The sequence below is a fragment of the Bombus terrestris genome, chromosome 11, assembly GCF_910591885.1.
Source record: "Bombus terrestris chromosome 11, iyBomTerr1.2, whole genome shotgun sequence".
NCBI lineage: Eukaryota > Metazoa > Arthropoda > Insecta > Hymenoptera > Apidae > Bombus > Bombus terrestris.
In genome coordinates this window covers 17,692,807-17,717,111 of record NC_063279.1, presented here as the reverse complement: position 1 = coordinate 17,717,111, position 24,305 = coordinate 17,692,807, and the positions used below count along the sequence as shown (strand labels likewise).

Below are 24,305 nucleotides of genomic sequence, written 5' to 3'. Positions count from 1 at the left end.
CATATAATTTTACAAAATATAAAATTTTCGAAATACTTAATTATATCATTAAATAATATTATTTGAAATATTTTTTTAGTAACAACTAAGTTTTTTATTCTTCAATTATATGATAATATCTTTAGCATTATATATAATTGCATATGCAAAAAAGAAAGAAAAGAATCTTGTACAAGAATGATAACATAAAAAAGTAAAAATATATTTTCGTTTTAGATAGTGGCAGCGCAATCAATCGTAATTTTTTTCTTTCATTTCACAATATTGTTTTACTTTTCGTTTTATTACATTGATGCAATAATTTGGTATAACCGACTAACAAATTTTAAAAAATTCAAGATGAAATTTTTTAATCGAGAAAGATATATTTTGACATACAATTTTTGTCTATTCTCTCTAAAAAAATTACAAAATCAAAGAGGCGCATACGTTTTTTTTATTTTGTTATTATTCACGAATTTTATAAAGTAGTTATATGCTTAAAACTTATCAAAATTAGTACCAATTATAATGGTCTATTATAGTTTCAATATTTTATAATGTTTTTCTATTAAGATAGAACTGAAAATATAAATAGCATAAAGTGACATAAATTTATGTTTGATACTTGAAAAATGACAGAGGTCAATTTTAAACACCAAAATATTTGAACACTATCGATTTCTACGTGGTTCGCGTATAACAAGTATAGTATATAATTTAAATGTGGGCGCTACGGATCCATGAAATTCATTCCACAAATAGATTCATTTTCCGTTCAGCTTGTTTCTTATAGCAATTTTTCGAAAACGGGACGATTATTCGGGCCGTTAATTACGATCCAATTGTCCTTTCATTTCTGTTAACCGCTTCTATACATTTACGTTTGCACGTGTACATGTTTTATATGTGTATACTGTCATTCGTAGTACTGAACGTAACCTTGAAAAGCCCACCCTCGGAGCATAGGTTCAATTGTAGCGGGTGAAGTACCGCTTTGTTGCTATCTATGCTGAATTAAGAAATCATATTGTGACTTCCAATCGGAAACCGTAATCTTTGATAAAACGTATTCATGAAAAATCGAGGAATTATCGAGAAGTGACGTTCGGTTGTTGGTGTAGTAAGGTGCAAGGTTAGGAAAGAGCACGAAAGTTTTATTGGAAAAGCAGAAAAATGTTCTTAAGAATTTAGGCGGTAAATGCCGCTGTTACGTGTCACAATTGTTTTGTTGAAATCAGTATGGTGCAACGCTCAGTCGCGCTTAGGCGCAACGTCAGGATTCTATTAATTGGTGATCGTGGAGTCGGCAAGACTTCTTTGATCTTATCATTAGTCAGTGAAGAATACGCTGAGGATGTGCCCTGTAAAGCGGAAGAAATCACTATCCCAGCTGACGTTACGCCGGAACAAGTACCAACGAACATTGTAGATTATTCAGGTATATCAAAAATACATTTGTATATTATTTTCATAAACATTAATTGTCTACTACATCAATACTATTTCATTCATAATTTTTTATTTATTTCAGCCGCTGAACAAACTGAAGATCAATTAACTGATGAAATTCAGAAAGCACATGTAATTTGTGTTGTTTATTCTGTGGTCGACGAGGATACTTTAGACAGAGCAGTTACATATTGGTTACCATTGATTAGACGATGTTTAACAGATCATCGTTGTCCAGTTGTTCTTGTGGGAAATAAGATTGATCTTGTTGACTATTCTACTATCGAGGTTCAGTAAATTAAATGACATTTAGAATGTTTATTTTTCTTTTTTCACCATTAATTTTATTTTTTTGTCTTTAGGCTGTATATTCTATAATGAAAGAATTCACTGAAATTGAAAGTTGTATAGAGGTAAAAGGAAACTATGATTGTAATAGTATATGTTAAATAAGTCATAATAAAAAAACTGTAATTCATATCGTATTTGTTCTAGTGTTCCGCCAAAACATTACAGAATGTTTCAGAAACTTTTTATTATGCACAAAAAGCTGTTTTACATCCTACCACACCACTTTATAATTATGATACCCATGAGGTAACACTCATTATAAAGTGTATATGTATAATCTAACACATTTATGAACAACTTATTAATATAATATTATAAATTTAGCTTACAGAAGAATGTAAAATTGCACTACAAAGAATTTTCAAAGTAAGTGTTATATGATTATAATAATATCCTTAGAAAAATACACTCTTTCTGTATATGTTTTACATTCATATTGTATCATTTTGTACAGATATGTGATTTAGACAATGATGGCTTGCTAAATGATATGGAACTAAATACATTTCAACAATGGTGCTTTAATATTCCCTTACAACCACAAGTTTTAGAAGATGTAAAGGCTGTATTATCAAAAAATATTCAGGATGGCATTTGTTCTGGATGTGTTACTCTGAAAGGTATTTTGCACATTGTATTTTCTAACAATCGGCATAGAAATACATTTTTGTCATTTATAGGTTTTATGTATCTTCAGTGCTTATTTATTCAAAGAGGAAGAAATGAGACTACTTGGGCTGTGTTAAGAAAATTCGGTTATGATAATGAGTTACAGATGTCTAAAGAATACATATATCCACTGTTAGTACATAATTAATTAATAATATTATAAATGCTTATTTTACTTATTATTATAATTATTTTCGATATTTTATACAGATTAAAAGTTCCTGTTGGATGTACGACTGAATTATCACATAAAGGACAGGAATTTTTAACATTGTTATTTCTACAACATGATCGAGATCGGGATGGTGCTCTTTCTCCATCAGAAATGGAATCGTTATTTTCACGATGTCTAATGCCACCTTGGGGAGATGAATATAAATATACTGTACCCACTAATGAAAAAGTATGCTTTCTTTTTTCATTGTTATCATCTTATAATATCTTTTACTTACTTCACCATTGCTTTTCATAATAGGGATGGATTACTCTTCAAGGGTATATGTGTCAATGGGCGCTATTGACTATTACAAATGTGCGAAAAGCATTAGAATATATGGCATATCTAGGTTATAACATGTATAATAATGAATGTCAGACAAATGCAATTCTAGTTACTCGTGAAAAAAAGTTAGATTTGGCAAAAAAGCAATCTAGCAGAAATGTTTATAGTTGTCATGTAATTGGCCCAAAAAGTAGTGGAAAGACAACATTATGTAGAACGTTTATTGACCCTAAACTCGAGGTATACATGCTTATTCGTACAAACATATTGGTATATGTATATCATAATATACGTTCAACGATATTTATGTAACACTTGACATGATTGCAGAAATTGACCAATGAAATGGTACCGCCAAGTTCACATACTACTGTAAATACGGTACATGTGTATGGTCAGGAAAAGACAATAATTCTGCGAGATATAAACATACTAAATGTTCAGGATGCTTTAACTCCAGCACAAATTCAGTGTGATGTAGCAGCTCTTGTTTACGATGCTAGTAATCCTAAATCGTTTGAATATATTGCACGGATTTACATTGTAAGCATTTCTTTTGTACTGTTGTATAAAGACATTAGAATTGTTTTTCCTGATATTTGCAATTAAATTCAGCATCTTTTCCAGAAATATTTTGCAGATAGTAAGATCCCTGTTCTCATAATAGCAAATAAAAGTGATCTGTCTGAAGTAAAGCAAGATTACTTGCTACAACCAATAAGTTTTTGCAATAAGTACAAACTGATGCCACCGCAACCATACAGCATCTCCCGTACAGTACGACGTGAAATCTTCGTTAAACTAGCGACAATGGCAGCTTTTCCGTAAGTTCAATTTTTTAAAACATCAATTATTAAGTAGAAATATTTTGTATAATAAACGCTCCTAAAAAGTTGTTGTTTTAAAAAATAATTTTGTTTATTTGAAGTCGTAAAGAAAATATCGTAAAACTATGACGCATTTGTTTGATACTATTCGATATCTTTTATTTAGTATACCTTACCGTTTTTAAGAAAGTGTATTTTAGTATATCCTTTAAACTGAATTATTATTAAACACTAACAAAAAGATTTCATGTTTAGCCGCTTTCAAGGAGCATGGGTATTATTTTACAGAGACAGGTTGGTCTGAATTTTTGCAACATCGTAAGCATTGTAAGCTTGAGCAAATCGTGAATCACATTTCTTTTTTCATTTACATGTCATTGCACGTATACACAAACATATATTCTTCAAATGTGCTAGGCGATTTGCTCACATTAAAGGATGTCGCATGTTTAAGACTATCATAACAAGGTCTTAAATCTTTTCAGTCCTTTGAGGCGAATGGTCCACATGTTGCTTGTCAAACCCTCACCCACTCAGTGGTGGAGTTCTTTTACAAGGTTTTTGTTTGTATTATAAGTTTCTGTTAATTTCACGGAGTGCTCACGACTTACAATACAAAATGATATCGATATTTTTTTGCATGAGCATGAAACATGATTGATCTTCATATCTTGTTTTGATTGTTTACATTATACACATATCTACAAATTTAAATTTATTTTTTTAAATTATGTGTCAAATTGTGATAAAATTCAAATATAAAAAACTAGCAGTTTTATTGTAGGATAGTATGTTATGTTTATTGTGAACTAATGTATATATACAAACATATATTGTGAAATAATGCATATATATGAATTTTTTCATACTGGAGAATTCATAGAATTTTAAATGATTATTATGATAAATAATTCTTGATTTTTCAGACATATAAATCAATTTGGATTATTACAAGGGGATTCGATCGTCTGGTGGAAAGCAGGTCTTGGAATTGCGGTTGCTACCGTCGCAGGTTTTGTGGTGATGCGCGTCTTAAATACAGAGAAAAGATAGTCTACCATATTCCTTTTCTTGCACATTTAACTGCCTCTTTTGGTCGAGTATAAAGTCGTCTTTGAGAAACGCGTTAAGTTAATAAACAATGTTCTTAAATCATTAATTTCTTATATGTCCTTGATTACTTCATTACGAGGATCAGAACTTCTTATTTATAATGTTATTCTCTTTAATGTATCATTTCATTTGATCAATTAATTTTGTCGTTTATATACATTCTGACATTTCATCCATGTATCATGATAAGCTTTGCATGTATCCAGACCTTCACTTCTTGAAGCGCATTCGAAGAATTCTCGTATTTCGGAAATACATAATTCTTGTGTGTTTGTAGAATTATTGTTAAGGTTAGCTTTAGCAGGAGATTCGTGTCCTACATTGCTAGCAAGTGCGCTTTCAATTGCCTGACCCTTGTATGAATCATTAATTTAATTTGAAGTGATTAATCATTAATTTCTAAAAGAAAAAAGCAAGCAATAATATTAGTACTTACCATAATAGAGCCAGCTACAACTTCAGCTGCTGTACTAACAGCAGATTGAAAAGCAAAGGATTGATTGTTGTTATTTGTCCATAATTGGGATGATGAAGTTTTTGCCTTAAATCTATATATATATATATATAATTTAAATTTAAAAAATCAAAAGAAAAGTATTTTCTAACATAATTGTGTTATATGTACATCATGTAAAAATTAATGTTTATTTTACATTTTTTGTCTTATATTTAAAATTATTACTTTATCACACATATATACAGAAAAAAGGTTCAATCAAAATGAATAACAATCATATAAACAGGAATCAAATTTATTTTAATTTATTTCACTTGCATACATGTATACATTTTAACCAATTTATATAAGCAGTGTTTAAAATAATTCTAGTTTATGGTAAATACAGAACCCAAATTTTTATGAGATCTACTAAATTCATTAATATTGCCTATATTCCTGCTATTACCTGAATGCCCTGTTTAAATTAAATCTGAAATTAAAAAACAAATTTAATGGTGGGCAATTGGCTAATGCCATATTATGAAACATATATAGAAAAATATCATTTAAAACTTACTGTTAGATGCCTTGCACTGACGAAGAGCCTCATTAAAGCCTTCGCACAATGAAAGATCTGATTGATTTTGAGCACATTCTAAGAATTGTTTGACTTCCCAAGCGCAAGCACCACCAGCAGGTGCAGAAACTGGTGCACTTTGTACTGCAGCAGGTGCTACACTTGCTGGTGCAGCAGCAGCCTCACTGGAACCTCCACTGAAGAGGCCAGTCACAGCATGTCCAATAGTATGACCAACAGCAGAACCAATTGCTACACCTCCAGCAGTGGCAGCCATTTGTCCCATGAGGGATGGCTGCTGAGGTTGAGCTACCATTGGTGTTGATGCAGGAGGATGTGCTGGAGCGGTTGCAACTGGAGCTGAGGCTCTCCTAACCCTAAATTATAAATAAAATTACTTCTATTGTATGGTTGCACATGCTTACGAAAGTAATTCAAGAATCACGCAACTTCATTATGATAAACGTGATTACGTTACATTCGACGAATTATTAAACATTCAAAGACAGTTTATGAAAAATTACACGTACGAATATGATTAAAAAAGGAAAAATACTTACGTCCTCGGAGGAGGATTTGCTGCTCGTCCACGTCGTGGCATGTTTTTGCGTTTTTGCACACTAAATTTCGTATAACACAATACACGTTCGTACTCTTAAGAGCTTAATCTGATACTGCAATGAAATCTTTAATACTTTTATAAGTTACGCAAGCTATTGAAACTGCGCAGGCTCAATTGTGGCTATCGAGCTTTCCAGAAATAAAACAGGAAATACACTATCAGAAATGTAACAAACTTCAGTTCATTTCGAAATTAACAAGAAATGTATAATAAATCCTAAATAGTAAGTCCAAATAACATTTTAATAAAACATTTGATATATTTTATAAATTTTTATATTAATTATATACAAACATTATTGTATTATATATTACAAGCCAATATTTTACAATATAATATTCAAACCATGATGTTGGCTATAATGTTTAATATATATAGTTATTGAGTAGACCATATTCATAGGATTCACATATATACATATACATATGAGTTAAAAATTGAATACTAAAGAAATATTAATCTTGTATTGTAAAATGTAAAAATGTCTTTTTATTTTTTAAAATACTTTTACTTAAAAATAAAAGACTAATGAATCTCCATGCAAGTATATTACAATTTTATGAAGTACTATTACATGATTTTATGTAAAATATCATACTTATGGCTTTTTCATCAAATGAATATACATATAAGTATATATAACTATATTTATTACTGAAATATATGCAGTAAAATGAATCAGTAATTACTAATAGAATATCTATTTTTCTAAATTGCCCATTTCCGGAGTTATGTAAATCAAATATGTATTATATAATTCGGACGATGGATGTTTTTCTCAAATACGAGACTGACCTTTTTTGCTGTACCGATGAAATTGGAGACGGCGAAGCTCGACCTCGTCTTTCATTTCTCTGGGTAGTTTTTCTTCTACCATACATAATTTTGCTTTTTAATTTATTCGAGATATATTATTTTTAAATAGACTAAATTAAGCGATAAAAATGATTAAATCATCTTGATATAATTAATTTTTAATAGTATATTAGAAACCAGTCATCATTGTTTCTAATTACATTCTGAAGTATGCAGAAAATTATATATATTATCACGTATAAATAGTAATTTAATGATTTATAATTGCAAAACTTACTGAGTGTATATCTATTTTCTTTCGTTTGTTTGCTCATTTCTATCCTTTGAAATTGCTTGACAAAGCAATCGTATTCTACAAGAATTCTGCTAGAGTGCGCCATAATCTCGATTGTCGCAATCTATACAAAAAATCAAAAATGTAGCAAAACAATGTCTCTACAATAATCGTTAAACTTACATTATTGCATGAAATCGATCTATTTTCGTACAATTGAACAAATTGCGCTAATAAACAGTAATTTGTATTCTTTGTAAAATATTGAACCAACAAAGAGTACAAATGAGATTCAATAAGTAACTGTTAAACAACGAGACTTAAAGGTTGATTGAATATGCGTTTCGTGTCATGCGTTTAAAATCACAATAATCTTCTTAATTATTTTTCCTAATTTATTAGGTTATTATTAATTCTTTTAGTGATTTTGTATTGTATTCAAATTTTGTATTCAAATCTTTTTACTTAATTCTTAAATGACTTAGATGTTTATAGTATTTACAGAAATTAATTCTTGTGTATATTACCTTTATTGCATTATCAGATAATTTAATTCGTTTTTAGTTTTCAAAATTTTTATTTCCCGTTAATATTTAGAACAAAAATATTATTACAATAAGTATGTATGCATGTCAATATTTGCGCAATTGTAACGTAACTATACATATATCCTAATACACATTTACGTATATTAGACGTAAATTTGTAAGATTATATTTAGAAACATCTATTTAACACAAAATAACCATTGTGCGTGGACACAAATTTAATTCCAATAAAAAACCAAGATAAACGAAGAAAATTTTCCCAAAACTGAAATGACAATAAATTCATTTCGTTTCTTAATTTTTAATTTTTGATCGCCATTAATATAAACGATTTATATTATCAAAAGATATTACAGAACGTAATACTATATTTACAATAATATTTAATATTTGTAAATATATTTAATATCAAATATTTTATTCAAAACTCAAAACATTTAAAACTGTGTTAGTTATTAAGAATATCAATTTTGTCAATAATTTTAAGGAGTGCTGGTACGTATTGCGATCAAAGCTAGCAGATCTTATCGCTATGCAAACAAGAAAGAACGAAAATGGCTCAGTAAAAATTTCATAGAAAGAAACTAAGTTAGTTTAAACGTGGGAAAGGAGTTTCGAACAGAGCGCGATGATCTTGGCCAGTTTCTGCGTCTGTGGTACAGTGTTATCGGGTTGTTATCGTCGTGCAACACGTGTCAATATAGGCGCGCGTTGGCTGCAACTGTTGAGTGCATTCACCGACCATGCGCACATCAGCTGAACGAAACTCTTCATAAACCGGCGGGAACACGTTGCACATGACTCAGTGTACACGATGCCACGAGTTGGCCGCGATAGATTACGCACCACGTATATAAGCCCTTCCCTTTTTTCAGTTTTCTACGGTGCTACTACGACCGTTTTTGTCATCGCGTTTTCTTGACACATAGATCTCACACATGTAACCTTTCCTGTTTGTTTGCGGTACGATATCCGGCTCAGTGTTCAGACAAAGAAGCGCGACCGATGCCTCAATTCAACAACATCCTCCCTCATCGAGGCAAACGACCATTTTTGATAAAAAGACAAGGAACGAATAAAAGAAACGGCGTAAAATATTTTCCTGGAAGGAATGTCACAGAAGATTCACAAAAAATTAAGGAGGATCGTCTATCAGGCAAGCGTGGTGAGTGATTGTTTTTGTTTTGATTGTTGTGAATCACGTGCGTGACGAAAAGTGTCAAAGTAGTCCCAAACAAAATGTCATGTCATAGCCATAGCGACAATCTTCCTGTACAGTAGAACACCGTTTGGTCAAATATATCGGAGGACACGGTAGTTATAGATATAGATAGTAATAGAGGTTCACTAGCTCCACCTGTTTTTATTGATTCTAATAATAGAAGTTAACGTTTAGAAGACTTAAATCGACATGCCTGTGCGTTTAGTTAAGTCACCCTCTACATCTCGTATTCCGAACACAAACAAACGGCTCTATACATATATGTTTATGCTACAAGAATACACGTTCGTGTATGCTGTTCGATTAAAGATAAAAAACAATAAAAGCTCAGCTATGAGATCATATATTTGAGATTGAACATTAACTTCTTCAACGAATTACAGATAAATGGAATTCTATTGTATATGATTAAATTATATCTTAAAATTTACTCAGAGAAAGCTGACGTAATATCTGTTGGTGACAATGAAATATCAAGCTGGTCTAATGCGACAGCGATAACGAGAGAGACTGGTGACAAACATTAACTTCGTGATTCGCAATTTGCGCGATGAAAAGAGAGAGAGAGACAGACAGACAGACAGACAGACAGACAGACAGAGAGAGAGAGAAGAAAAGAACGAAGTTAAATAAAGAGTCGATGAAAAGAAAATGGGCGCCGCGCCGCGTCGTATCTGATTCGTTCGAGGGATATCGAATTTAAATCGCACACGTCAAACGACGTGTTTGGATCACGCGTGCCGGTCGTTTAATGTTGATGGACGGGATTATAGTTGCGTCTTCTCAATGAAACGCTCGGAAACGTTCCCAGTTGCTTGTATTTTTTACTGGAGACTTTTGTTTCCTTTGTTACTCTCTATACTTTTTGTTTTTATTTCTTCGAAATTTGTTTGACGCAGCATCGCCCTTGCGTCGCAACGGACCAAAATTATTCTTCCCGGTAACGCATACGCGTGGCAATCCCGTCGCGGAATTGCGCACTTCTTTCATGGCGTTGTGCCAATTTCAAAGTTCAGGTACTAGAGATCATGGCGTGCATACAGGGTGTTACTTTATTACTGATAATTAGTTTGTACATATGTTAGTTTATTAGAAGAGTGATACAATTCGGAAAAGTACATTTTTTCAGGAAATCGGTTTGAAATAGAAATTATAGACGTATAAAGTTAATTATTCGGCTATTTATCAATGGAAATATTTTTCTTTTTTATAATTTAAGCTTTTATTTACTTGGCAGTCTTTAAATCTTGGAAATCTTTAATAAATCAAACAAGTAACAAATTTCTAATAAATGTGTAGCTATTATTCTATTTTGCATTGTGATATTGTCCTTCTGACGATATAACTAGCAAAAACAAGAACATATAACTTACTTGATCATTATGATTGCCATTTATTTAGATTTATGTATTTTTCTCATTCCTAAGATAATAAAGTACAAATTAATTACTAGGAATAATAATTGAGTCACTTACATAAGAATGAAATGAAACGACAGTTTTTATAAGAAAAGTGGGTCAAATAGGTCACACGTTTGTACGCACCTTCTTCCATTTCCTTCAACAACTACATTTATCACTATAGAAATGAGTCTAGTCTCATTGATAAAAAAAAACGTGTATGTTACGAAGCTTCAAAGCGAAGTATAAACATTTCGCTTGAAATTCTTCTACTTTCCTCCTGACCTTTGCACATTTTCTCAGAACACTGATAACTGAAATCATCTTAAAAACATTTAGATAACGATCACTGATTATCATTGATATATATTAAAAACTCACTGTGTGCTAGATCATTGATATGTAAAAAATTCGACGGTCGATTGATAGTAAAGTGAAAAGTCAAAATATCGAAAAATTTCAGATAAATGATCCATACCGCAGATCAGATAATAGAAGCTTTAATAGAAGCTTCTTTTGAAATAAGACTCCCCTTCATTAGCTAGCGGTTAAATTAAGCGCGTCATTCAATAAAATAATACTATCGTTTCCCGATTGCTATTTACTAAGCCATGCTGACGATCGTGTTGGAGCAGGCAATTCATTCAACTATTACGCATAACAGCAAACGAACAGGAAAATATTACGTTACGTATCGATCAAGCACGGAATTCCATTTTCCAATTGATGTTCGCGCGAAAATTCATTCGAAGCGCAAATACATGCTTAACAGGAAAATCCACCGAGTCAGCGAAAGCGTAATAACTTCGACGAAGATATCTGCATTTAAAATCCTCGCGTTCGATTCACAGAAAGATACATTTCATTTTTATTTTATATTCGAATTAACTCTGGAACACGTTTCTACTTCGAAATGAATATTAATTAACATCGGTACGTTGGAACTGATACCTTTAAATAGAAACGCGTAGATACTGCTGGTAATGATTTCGTTATATAATTTTAGCGTCTATACAGCTGAAGATCCATATACACCGAATTTATCTCAGGAACAAGCGTCAACATGGATAATATACCTTACGCGCGAGATGTGCATGTGACGAACGTTATCGGTGCTAATAAGAAACGTACCTAATGTAATACACAGATCGCAATTATTTCATCGATGCGCAACGTACATTCAAAATTTATCGATTCCTCCAACGAACTCGCTGTGTTTTTAATAAAAACAGAGACAGATGATAGCTACGAATTTATTAATCATTTCTAACCTGTTTTCTGTTTCGACGGTGTACATATTTTGATCATTTTTATCAACGTTTATTTTGCTAGACTGTCTTTGATGGATAAAAATGATTTATTATTAACGGATTCGATAAAATATTGATCTCATGAAATTTTTATTAATCGAGAAACATTCATCCTTGATCTTTAATTTTAATCGATCTATGCTTCCAAATCATATTTGACCTTTCCGCTGATCCTTAGATAAACATGTTATCAAACACTTCGTTGTCTTTACAAAGTATGTAACATGACTAACCAAGGAAGTAATACAACGGAAATTCCGTAGCAGCATCGATCTTGCGATATCCATTTGTAACAGGAAAATGTTTGTATTTTGTCTATTCTTTAATTCGTCTGATACACGTGCTTTTTCCTTTTCGCCCGATAAGCGTATTGTACCAGAAATAGTTCGTTATGTTCCATTATTAGCTCCAATTTTCCTTAATTAATCAGAGTTTATTCGAGTCAACCAAATTCTTTAGGGCAAACGACTTTTAGACTTGAGTCAGGGTTCGTTGGCCCGAACCCAGGGTCCCAACAAAATATATATTCGTGAAGTGATACACAAGAAGCTGCAGAATCGACGCGGGAAACGAAGTCGAGGAAGTGGCGTAGATACAGCGCGTGCGCGAGAAAAATTTCAACCGATTCGAGTTTATACCACTCTTCACTTATCAAACGAGCAACAAAACATTCGTTGATTATTGCGCAGCAGTTCAATATCAAAGGTTTTAAAAGAATAAAAATGTGGAATCGTTGTTAAGACCTGAATCTTGAAACGCATTAACGATGTGAATTTTTTTCAAATTTGACATGCATTTGATAAAATATAACAAGGAGTAGGATAGGAACTTTACATACGTGACGATTCCTACATCATACAGAACGTTTTTTAATCCCAGAAAAGTACAGAAAAGTAAGTAAACTACACTAATTTAAATTTTATCTTTTTCTTGAAAATGCAACGTTTTTTAGAAAATCTATAAACACGTATTTTTCTTGTTATTTACAGTATCGTTGTTATTTTCTTAAATATACAAATAGATTGATAAAAATGAACACCTTGTATATGAGTGGAGGTTCTGTTTATACATGAAGCATGATGGCGAGGCTTGCACGTGAGAGAGTCAAATCGAGGACGAAGACGATTGAAATGAGGAAAAGTAACGGGGCGAATAACGGGTTGAATTTAACGCATCTTGCCGTTACGAGCACATTTGTAAGCCTAGTTGTTAGGTTACAGTGGATCATGTAACTTCACGATCGAATGCATATTAATAATGCACACTTGTCTCAGTGTTGTTCACATCTATTACCGGTTTGCAGACGGACAGACGATTTACATGAGATCGTAAACAAGATAAATGTCGATTTGTTCCATAATATTTTTATTTTTATTCGGCGAATTTTTAGTGGCCTTGCTTTCGATAAACAAGCTTGACGCTATCTCTCCTTGCTATCGTTAGCGATGACGTTGTGCGTCTTCTCTAGAATCTTAAATATGTCTACGCCAGAGAAAATGAAGTAGTCATTGAGTTTCCAAGAACATTGTTACTTTATTCCAAGAAATTTGTGACACTACAATTTGTATGAACGAGTTGATGTAATAGGATCTCCGGAATCCCGTTACCCATCACGTTTAAGATAAGATACATTTTTATTATGACCTTTGATTATTTTCTTAAAAGAACAAAAAGAACTGAATTCGGAACTTAATCTACAACATTGTTTCTAAATGTAATCTGAAGGAGTGAAAACAATATTAATAAACGGGAACATTAGCAAAAATTGAAATATTCACGTTTGTTACAAGTATCTTCTTGCAACATTATACCTTTTGTCGTTTTACTAAAATATAAAAATGAATAAAATTTTTGTTCCCTCTTTTTGATGTATATCAATTACATACCAATATTAATTAGTGCTTATACTTTAATGTTTTCTCTGTTTATGATAATGTGACGATTAAAACTTTTAAATAGAATTATAAACTATTACAATCTCAATATTAAAAGATTTACACATATAGTCAGAAATCATATTGATCAATTACATAAATTAGAAAATAAAACAAAATTATGTTACAAACACCATCTTTTTTAATCTTCCTTGAAATTTATTGTTATCTATAATATTTCCTTGTGATAAGTGAATGTGTGGAAATAAAGCATTTGTTTCTTGAAATTGGAGGTTAATTATATTTTCTGGGTAATGCAATTGAGAAATTTGAGAAAAGTGAAGTTATCAAACATTAATTTGATTTCGGACTTCATATATCATTGATATGATGAATCGTATCGATCACTCGAATGTTAATCGCTGGCGCGAGGTTCCTTACCCGCCAGACATCGAAGTATTCGATCGCGCAAGTGCAACTTCCGTTTCGGTGGGAGAACACAACTACCTTCGGGGGGGGTTTGAAATGGTGGGGAATCTTCGAAGAGAGCGAGTTAAACGCGAGGCAGCTAGGTTACCAGCGCGTATATACCGGCACTATTGACATGTTCCGACAAACACGCGCTTCGAGCTCTTACGAGCATTACGTTCACTGATCAAACACTTAACGTGTCTCCATCGCGATGATTCCGTCTGATTTACAAGTGTACCGCCAGAGCATGCGATCACCTAAATGGCTTACATAAGTTGCGCGGTAACATTAATTACTTCGGGTAAACCGCATGCACATCTTATTCAATAACGTCGTGAGTATTACTTCAAGAAATTCAAATTGGTGACAACCTATTAAAACTGCGTAAACACAATTCGCGAAAGACATCTTCACGGAAGTTTCGGCACTCTTTCGTTTCTTCTTACGAATACGAAATAGAGTAGCCGGTTCTTGGGTCACTCGATTGCCAGTTACGTGTTCTATTCTCATTTTAAATCGATGACATAAACCGCGGGCAGTGCTGGGTAATTATTAAACATTAAGTTCACCAAGTGATAATTTTTATAAAAGCAACATTGACAAGAAGGAAATTTAAATGATACAATGTGTCACACATAAAATACGAGCTTGGTGAGGAACTTGACGGTGACCTAGAAACGATTTGAAGTGGTAACTTTATCATCTAAGTAGACAAATCTCGCAACGGTGCCAAGAAAAAAGTCGAAGTGGGGGATCAAGGAATGCGAACGTTATTCTTTCAAGTTGCTGTGTGTCTCTACGAGTCATGTTCGACCTACGATTATAAAATTTGCACTACGAAACGAGATCTTTCAAAGCTGTTGTGGATGTGGAAAATCATTTTTTGTTTCATTTCAACGAATTTTATTCGCCTATAATATATACTTCATACGGAAAATACAAAAAAAAAACCACGTAAAAATAAGATACAAAGATGATCGATGTCGATAATAAGAAATAGAGACTGTTGGAAATATCTGGTGAAGTTTCGTTTCTACGATTCCCCTGGTTCGTGGTTAAAGACGTGCCGATGATCGAGCTCGAGCATTCCATCTATAAAGCGAGTAGTTCAGGTTTGCCGTGGAGTTGACGCACTGGCCGCGATCGTTGCATGATATCTCATGTTTTTTGGAACACGCGGTTCGTGTGTGTGTTCCAGTCTCGCGTCTCGTGCTCGTATTTTACGTTGATTTTTAACGGACCTATATTGAATCAAGCGTGCGTCGAAAGTGCGGTGAAATAAAAAACAAAGTGCTGTGGCTTAATTAAACGGTGAAGATGGAGGATACAGAAGGGAAATTCTCACCGAGAATCAGCATGTCCGTGATCGTGCTCATGAGCACGCTGCTTCTTGGCGGTGTGCTGTTTATAATCGGTTACATCGTTAGCCGGTTGTCACGGTCCGATAAGCCTTCAGATTCAATAAAAAGTAAGCATTGCCATAAAGAAATTTTACTAGCAATATTTCCCCTACGACTCCTCGTCGAAAAAAACCACGCTTGCGTGTTCGCGAACCACTCACGCCGTCAAGTACGATTCTCTTTTCTTTTCGCGTTTTCACTTGCAGACTGTGATAAAAAAGAAATTTCACAAGACGAAGCAAAACGATGAATAAACATATTACATAGTTGGACGAGTTACGCGTCTAACGTCAGCATGTCTAAATTCCATAAACAAGAAACAACAAAGTTTTCTGCACTTTATTTTATCTATAATTTCACGAGAACTTACATTGATAATTGTCTTTTTCTATATTCGCGCTACATTTCTAATAATTCTAATCGTCTGTTGTAAACGAATTACATGTTTGGGAATGTTAATTGGCATCACGTGTGAAATTCAGCCGAACGTGCATCTTTATGCTTTTGAAGGAAAATCTGCGGTGGAAATGTTAGTTGAAAATAAATTTATCGAAATAAATGAAATGAGGCTGAGTGCAATGTAATAGCACTAATAACTAAGCGCGTCGCGCACACGTTTTGCAACACTATTCGATCCGTCCCCATGTTAATACGCGAAGAATTGGCGGGAAGTTACTCTTTTGCTATGAATGGAGTTTCATCGACTATTTGTTATCTATAATTTGTTACAGTGCAAATGATTTCCGTGTGAACGCGCTAATGTATTGGCGAGAATATACCTACAGGAATTTTTCGTTACTTCATTTTAGATGTTTCATTGTAATTATCGCTACTATCTATTTCAATTATCGCACACATTTTATATAGATACACAGATAATATGTTTTAGCCTAGTTTAACAGATATCTAAGTCTTTGTATTGCATTTGCTAAGCACATGTCTGAACGATAATGAATTATTACAATTAGAAAGATACGCATCGACGGAAGCTGGAGAGATTAAATCGTTTTATTAGGAATGCGTTATTAGGAAAGCGCAAGATCTTGATAAACTTCTCAATATTTACTTGCTTGTTGAAATTAAGAATAGCGCATCAGCGGGTGGCGAGTAACTTTTTGCTGCAGAAAAGAAATAGACAGACAAAATGGTAGGGGTAAATCAAAGAAGGGAAGCGCAGCTGCGTCAGCACGCAATACATATTTCGTGCTGGAACACGCTTTTACATACTCTGCGAACAAAGTGGACCAAATTGCATGCATTATACTGTTTGCATGTTTTCAAGATATTTAAGAGATATTATTTTTTTTAGAGGTTAGGTTCGAACTTCACCGAATTGTATTTATTTTTTATATTTATTGATTTTCGTACTATCTATCGTGATATAATCAATTACGTAATCATTAACGATTGTTTCTTTCTACCGTATTAGCACTAGATCTGCTTACTAACGACTAAAATACAAAACTTGTATCAAAGAAATCAAAATGAAAGATAACAAACATATAATATAAGCAGAAAATCGAGCTTTTATCCATCTATATATTTTACAAAAAATTATTAAATTGTTTCAAAATTTAAAATTTTTATGAAAAATTGTGAATTGATTATTTTGACTAGTCTAGTAGTTCTAGTATTAAAATACTTTTATAGTAATTATGATCTTAAAAATATAATGCAACTTTATGAACATCTGATACAATTGTTGTTAAATTCACAATTTAATAGTTTCGAGGCGAAATTTAACGATATTCGAATGACGTTGAGATCGCGATCTTGAAACCTGGTTCGTGCGAGTAAGCGCGTGCACGAAAATCCGCACTTCTCGCGGCACGATTATCAAAGCATGTCGATCACTGAAGCCGGCTATAAGCCAGTGTGTGTCATTCCTTCGAGCCATCGCTGTTATATCTTTGTCGCCATGACAATGAATTTATCGTAGGAAAGAAACAAAACGTGGTACATGCATAGTTTTCTGTACGTTGTTCGACATCAAGCGTTGAAGAGAGCATTGGGGGAGGGGGGGGAGGCAATGGGCACCCTTGCGTATAAATAAACCGACATCGCGCCTGTGTATTTATACGCGCGCCTCGCGTGCGTACACGTGTACTTACGAGGAGAAACGTTCAGGGCCGTACGGACAAATACGCCCGACGAATGGACAATTGATACTGGCTTGTAGGGATTTTTTTCGAGGACTTTTTATTTATGGCAACCGGAAGCACCTATTAGACACGTTTCTGTCGTTCATCCTTAATTTCTTCATTGCCTCGACTGATACAAAACATTAACGAATTCGGAATTAGATGGATTTTCCGAGGACGTGGTGTATTTTGTTAATCTATTTCCGTAAACATATTACATGTTTAATTATTATAGGGATTATTGAGGATAAGTAAGCCAGTTAGCTACATAATTATTTAAACAGATTTTTATATGATGGGTAGGTTTAGTTTTTGGATAATTTTAATGAAATAGTTAATATAAAAAGATAACTGATATTATTGGGATAATTTTTGGTAATAAAAGTTAGTCGAAATTAAGCGTCCATTACGGATAGTGTCACGTGTTGAAAATTATGATCAAGTTGATATTAAAAACAAGAAATCTCGCGGCACGCGATTTCTGTCCCGTTGTAGCGGGGAATATAAATTTGTCGCAATGCGCTACATTTTCCGGGCCAGTGCGGCAACACACGTCCCTGAAAACTCGCAACACGCGTTGCGAATAGTGCACTGACCGTAGGCAACTACATATTTCTATTTGTCGATCGGTTTTGCTTTCTCCATTGAATAAAATATTATACGCGTAAATATGTAGTTACATATGTATGCATATGCTGGGCAATTAATCCAGCAATATATTTGTTGAACGAAAAAATTATTTAAATAAATATTACATAGTTTGGAGAAGTTGTGTATAATATACTTTTTAGCAGATACAATTTTTTAATTAAAAACTGAAAATTATATTTCTTGTTAAATACGCATATGTAGTCTAATATTCCTGGAATAATGGTATTCTATTTATATACAATACTAAATCATGACTTCCCAATGTGCTATCAAGTATTGTAAAATATGTAATTGCAAGATCGTCGACTCAAGGATTTTTTCTAAACATATGCGAATGCTTTATATAATACACATATATGTAAGCGTTATAACTCATAATCAAGAATTCTTCGAATTTTTTTTACATGCAAAATATATTACTACCTTTTTGTATATTTATCGTTTTACGTGGACAGAACAGAAAGTTATTTTCGCTCAAAAATTGGTATTTGCACATTGAAGATATGAATATATTTGAATAAACATAAATAGAAACTTGCATTTTATCTATTGCGTTATGATACTGGGAGACGTGGAACTGTCGCGATAAAATAGCCATTCTCAGGTAAAATTTACGTATTGCCTCTGTTCCCCGCCATTTAATCGAAATATATCATTTTTGGAACATCGTTATTTGAGAAATTTTGCTATTCGTTATTTCAAATTTTAGAGAATAGTTAACAGAGAACGGTAATCGTCATAAACATTCTTACGTAATTTCACACAGTTCAGAAGTCTGGAGTTCGTATTTTTTAATCGATAAATCTTTTCCTTCGTAATGATTAATGTCTCTCTTTTCGAAAACGTATAATATTATCTTCTTTTTAATAATTGTGGCGTCATTTAGGATAGAGATAACGTATCATTACATGTTTGTACCAACCAGGCAGGCAATTTCATATTGTTTTATACAATCGATATTTTAATTGTTATACGCCACGATAAGCGATTGGAAATTCGATTATCGCTTTCGAGTACATATTTTTTATTTCAACTAATTTAACGGTTATTTCTCAAAAACATGCTGATTTATACGCATATGCAGAGAAGTGGAACGCTTGAAAATCCTAGCCTTTATGAATTTTTGTTGTTTCCAAAAATTCATAATTATAATTAGATTTCTGTATATTCATTTGTCGCAAGAACATGAAATAGATAATAGTAAATTGGGTAATTATTTAGAAAACTGTCGTCATTTGGGATTTCGATGACTTTTTTAATATGTCGTAGGAATCAACATTTTGAACAACTTTTTCCTTTGCGTGTATCGTCGCTCGGTCTTACAATCAATTACGGCCAATCGTCGATCTTGACGAAATTTATGTACGATGTCGTTCTTATAAAAATATTTGACACACATTTCTTTTCTATCGCCATACGCCCATGTTAAAGAGATGAAAAAAATTCCCAAAGTTGGGGCCGAAAAATTTATTTCGACGAAACTCAGGAACTACTACAAGTAGAATGATTGTGTAAATTGATGAACTTAGTATTTTTTAACGACGAATAAGATTATGTAAATTATTTTGTAAAGAATCCATTTGTCTTAGTAACGTATTAAAAATAGCATATTTTTAATCGTTTGTCCAAGTGAATGTTAACAAATTGTCTTAAATACTTGTTTATAAACACATATATCTATATGTACAAACTAAACATAAATTTGAATCTTGATTGTTGCATTACAAAGAATTTATTATATTTGAAATTTGATTGTTCAATGTGCAAATCAATATTTTGCTTGTTCCTTGTTCGTATATATATGTTAAACAATGAAAAGACCTGATTTGGTTGCCAGACACTCATTCGTGTTTAAAAAATTAATGCTATAGAAACAATTAATGTCAATTGTACATTATAGTTTTTATAATAATAGTCGCTCTAGAAGAAGCGATTAAAGCATAAATGTATTTTATACAACGCACGTTTTATTGTTAAAGCAACTATATTGTGATAGTTGGAACGGTTCATTGCAAATTTGTAAAACAAAATTTCATGAAATTTTCTAATTCCTTTGACCACTTATCTATGTAGCCACATCGGTATCATGCATATTTAAACATTTGTTCATATCTAAGACAGGACAATTGATGACGCATCGACTACTGCAACTTTATTATATTATTTCAATGATATAAATTAATATTGAGATATAAATTAATTGTCAAGTCTGAAAGCTTTCTTACGAAATTTTTTAAAATATGGAATCCATAAGTATCTAATGGTTGTATGAGTTCTGTTGTACTTTTTGGTATTTCTAAAAATTTTAATGTTTTTCTTTTCGAAATTGTATTCTTTATCAATTCTTCATCATGTCCGCACGTTTTAGGAAGAGATACACTTCCAAACTAAGTTCTTAAAAGTTCTTTATTTAATTTTTCCGATGTAGATATTCCAATGATGACATTGAGTACTTTAAATATTGTTTGCTGCACACGCGGTCTTTACTATCAGCATTATAATTTGCAATACAAATGACAATTTTCTATCAGCTGATATAGTTGATTGATTTGTATAGCTGCGAATAATTACTGATGTTGACATTTTAGAAAAATGCCGCTATCTTGAAAATCATATTGAATAATTAATTATAATCAATTGTTTTGTTAGAATTCGTCTAAGAACAAGAACGAGTGTATGATAAATTATAATAAAATCAGCTATTTACCTGAAAAAACTATTAAAATTACGCTATTTTTTAATATGTTATTTTATAAAATAATAACAAATAATAAACAAATAGATTCTTTTACAAAAGAATTTACATCATCTAATTTGTTATTGAAAAACACTAATTTCATCAATTTATACAATCAACTCTATATATATAATCAACTAACAATCTAATCAACTTTATTATTAATAATTTTCAAGAATTTCGTCGAAACGGATTTTCCAGCCCAGACTTTGGGATTGGTTCTCAATATGCATGATTGCCGATAAAAAAGAAACGGGTCAAATATTTTTCTGACGGCTACGTCATATATAAATTTCATTAAGATCGCTGGTAAACACTGCGATACGATGATCTTTTGTTAATTTCCGAGATATGTGCAAATATCACACGGTGAATTCTGCGTATAATTGTGCGTCCGTGGCAGCAGCGATACGTTAGTTGGTAACAAGATACAATGACAAAAGATAAAAATTAAATTTGTGTTAGACATCATTTTACCTATTCGCCGCTGTGGCGAGGCAATCGGCAACGAATATTAACGCATACGCTGCCATGGACGCACAATTCTAGGCAGAATTCTCTGTAGTTGTACCCACAGTTTTGGGAATATGTTGGAAACTAAGGCCAAGCCGCGGTTACACGTGATAAAACTTTTTTTTCGTAGATAATATTCAAATTATCCAAAATTCCTTTTGCAATACCTCCAGCTTTTGTAAAGCCGAGGGAAAAATCGAATAAATATATATTCTACGATAAGGCTACTAATGACTAACTCAGCTTTAATCTAGTCATCGGTTAATCGATCGATTTTATCATCGATACCTTCGATTACATCAAGTTCATTCACTAGAGCACATATTCTTAATTTCCAAATGCTATATCTATCGCCATCAAAAGGTTTTATATTTCTCTTCACTTTTAAAGCTTCCATTGTCTTTTGCATTAAAGTGCTTCACAAAATATATAATTATTACAGTTTAATTACGCGGTGTTATTACAAAAAGGAATACAGAATTATATCTTATATACCTTATATATATTATAGTCGCCTTTTACATGTCATTTGAACCTTTGAGATATCTCAGTATCCATTTTAAATTTTGCCAAAGTTTTTTGTTACTTGTATTCATATATCTGCTTTAAATATTTACTGTTGTACTTAAATCAAATGGTGTACGTATCATTATATATGTTAATAATACGTAAATAATCCAGTTTCCTTGCAAGAGGTATACTAATAGTTCTACTATCGTGCATATTAAATTTCTCCAAAACTGTTTTTATGTAAGCACTTTGATCTAAAGTAATTTTCTTGTTACTGTTTACAACTTTTAAATAAAAGGAAAAAGATTAAAAGAAAAAATGCAATGCCTTTCAAATCTGTCATGCTAAATTTATTCGTTAAATAACTTTTAGAATTATTCGTTGTTCCACTGTTAACTTTAGTAATTATAAAATCCTCTGCATAAAGTACTGCATATAATATTTTTAGATATATTTGCTTTACCAGTTAATGTAGATACAACAATCAACAGATGAATTTGTTGACAATTTATTGTCAGTTTTAGACCATAAAAGATGAGATTGTGCACACACGAGATCATATTGTATATCTCTCTCATCATATAATATGGGAGGAAGCTGTTTAATCGCTCCTTCCAGGCTCAAATTCCTTTTTTATTTCACTTTTATTATTTTGAAATAAAAACTCATTGCCGATATCCATTTCGATCACAGGTTTACTAACTTCGTCTTATAATTTTACTTTACAACCCTTTACGTAATTTGTTTCATCTCTATATTCATGTTTCTAACTATAGTAAATTTTCCTAGTTTTATCGTGTACGTAAACAGTAGAACTGACATTTTCAAAATATCTTACTCGAGGCTTGCCACCGCGCCACGATTCATATGCTGTTTTATCTTGTTTTAAAGCTTTAGTCGGAATTAAATTGATTAGAATTGTAGTAGTAAGAATTGATTCTCCCTAAAACACGTTTTTCTAAACTAACACCGCTTATCATTGCGCGTGACTTGTCGTTAATCGGTTATTTCATAACTCCGTTATCGTTCTTATCATACGTTTCCAAACACTATTCAATGGAAAGATTCGTAGAATCGTCGAATGATAATTGATACCTCTTTGTACACAATGGTCTTTCATCTCATTCGACGATTATTCCTCCTCATTATTGCAATACAAATTAAAAATCTTTAAATTGAATCACCTTCTGCAATAAAATCATGAAAAACTGAAATATCTGATTTATACGTAATTAAATTTTTATTATTAATGATTGAAGGAGTGATTCGACCATAAACATGAATGAATAATAAAACGTGGCCTTTTATCTATTGCTTTTTCAAACAGTAATCGTGCCCGTTTACCATTTATACAAGCTTCACATAAATTATCATTAGGTATAATTTTGTCAATGTGGTTTATATCATCGATCGTTTGTTTACTTTTCAATTCTAAAAATTTAGATCTTCCTATGTGCCCTAAACGTTTTGATGCCATAAATCATAATTATTATTTATAGCTCTTTTCTATTAGTTTCAAAATTAATAACTGTTACTGTTTCGACCGTTCGCGGAGAGACACGATCTCGAAGAAGCGCGTCAACGGGAGTCGTAAATTCCCGTTACGATTCGAATAATCGACGCCGTGAATAGATCGATCCCCTATTTCGATTAGGATAATAGGGGTGATTCAGTGAGTATAACGCTGCTTTTAACAGGTTATAATATTATATATTTCCAACAATTCAATAACTTCAATTGTGAGGATGTCGACTGCCAAACTACTAACGAGTACGGAATGAGACTCCTTTTCGTGTTGCCGGCTATGTTTTGACTGTTATCGAGCTGAGATTGCGATTTGACTTCTGTCGATTGACTGACCCTTTTTTTTTTTTTTTACGTGGGGAAATCCTCTCGGACGCCCTGCC

At 32.4% G+C, this 24,305-nt stretch overlaps 3 protein-coding genes, 1 long non-coding RNA gene and 1 pseudogene across 11 annotated transcripts in view; 3 read left to right on the top strand and 2 right to left on the bottom strand.

Annotated features, from left to right (window-relative positions):
- The first annotated feature begins 718 nt into the window (after nucleotides 1-718).
- On the top strand, nucleotides 719-4,939 carry LOC100646673 (mitochondrial Rho GTPase). 6 transcript variants are annotated; one of them, XM_048410521.1, is made up of 14 exons: nucleotides 719-1,420; nucleotides 1,514-1,719; nucleotides 1,794-1,844; nucleotides 1,927-2,028; nucleotides 2,107-2,148; nucleotides 2,237-2,402; nucleotides 2,463-2,583; nucleotides 2,662-2,854; nucleotides 2,927-3,193; nucleotides 3,284-3,496; nucleotides 3,569-3,777; nucleotides 4,036-4,074; nucleotides 4,266-4,337; nucleotides 4,707-4,939. In XM_048410521.1, exons 1-14 carry the CDS (start codon nucleotides 1,222-1,224, stop codon nucleotides 4,831-4,833), a joined length of 2,007 nt encoding a protein of 668 aa, XP_048266478.1. In that variant the 5' UTR covers nucleotides 719-1,221; the 3' UTR covers nucleotides 4,834-4,939. The 6 variants fall into 6 exon arrangements, with proteins under 6 accessions (XP_048266478.1, XP_048266480.1, XP_003399330.2 ...); XM_003399282.4 differs by having other exon boundaries at nucleotides 720-1,420; nucleotides 3,581-3,777; XM_048410522.1 differs by lacking the exon at nucleotides 4,266-4,337 and having other exon boundaries at nucleotides 720-1,420.
- Nucleotides 4,940-5,062: 123 nt separating this feature from the next.
- Nucleotides 5,063-10,044, bottom strand: LOC100647349 (annotated as a pseudogene).
- LOC100647111 (coiled-coil-helix-coiled-coil-helix domain-containing protein 10, mitochondrial) lies at nucleotides 5,630-6,636 on the bottom strand. The gene is made up of 3 exons (XM_003399285.4): nucleotides 6,470-6,636; nucleotides 5,910-6,286; nucleotides 5,630-5,822 (listed from the first exon to the last, which is right to left on the bottom strand). Exons 1-3 carry the CDS (start codon nucleotides 6,508-6,510, stop codon nucleotides 5,812-5,814), a joined length of 429 nt encoding a protein of 142 aa, XP_003399333.1. The 5' UTR covers nucleotides 6,511-6,636; the 3' UTR covers nucleotides 5,630-5,811.
- The window catches only part of LOC100646310 (transducin beta-like protein 2), a 65,921-nt gene continuing 50,410 nt past the window's right edge, over nucleotides 8,795-24,305 (top strand). Inside the window, exon 1 of one of the 3 annotated variants that reach the window (XM_012314267.3) lies at nucleotides 8,795-9,334. In XM_012314267.3, the coding sequence (XP_012169657.1) occupies nucleotides 9,175-9,334 (160 nt within the window). In that variant the 5' untranslated portion in view covers nucleotides 8,795-9,174. Of the gene's footprint in view, nucleotides 9,335-14,355; nucleotides 15,915-24,305 lie in introns of those variants that run through there. The other 2 variants (XM_012314270.3, XM_003399279.4) reach the window with 2 other exon arrangements.
- Nucleotides 12,561-13,964, top strand: LOC125386026. The gene is made up of 2 exons (XR_007225843.1): nucleotides 12,561-12,994; nucleotides 13,091-13,964. It is a non-coding gene; the product is annotated as an uncharacterized LOC125386026 (long non-coding RNA).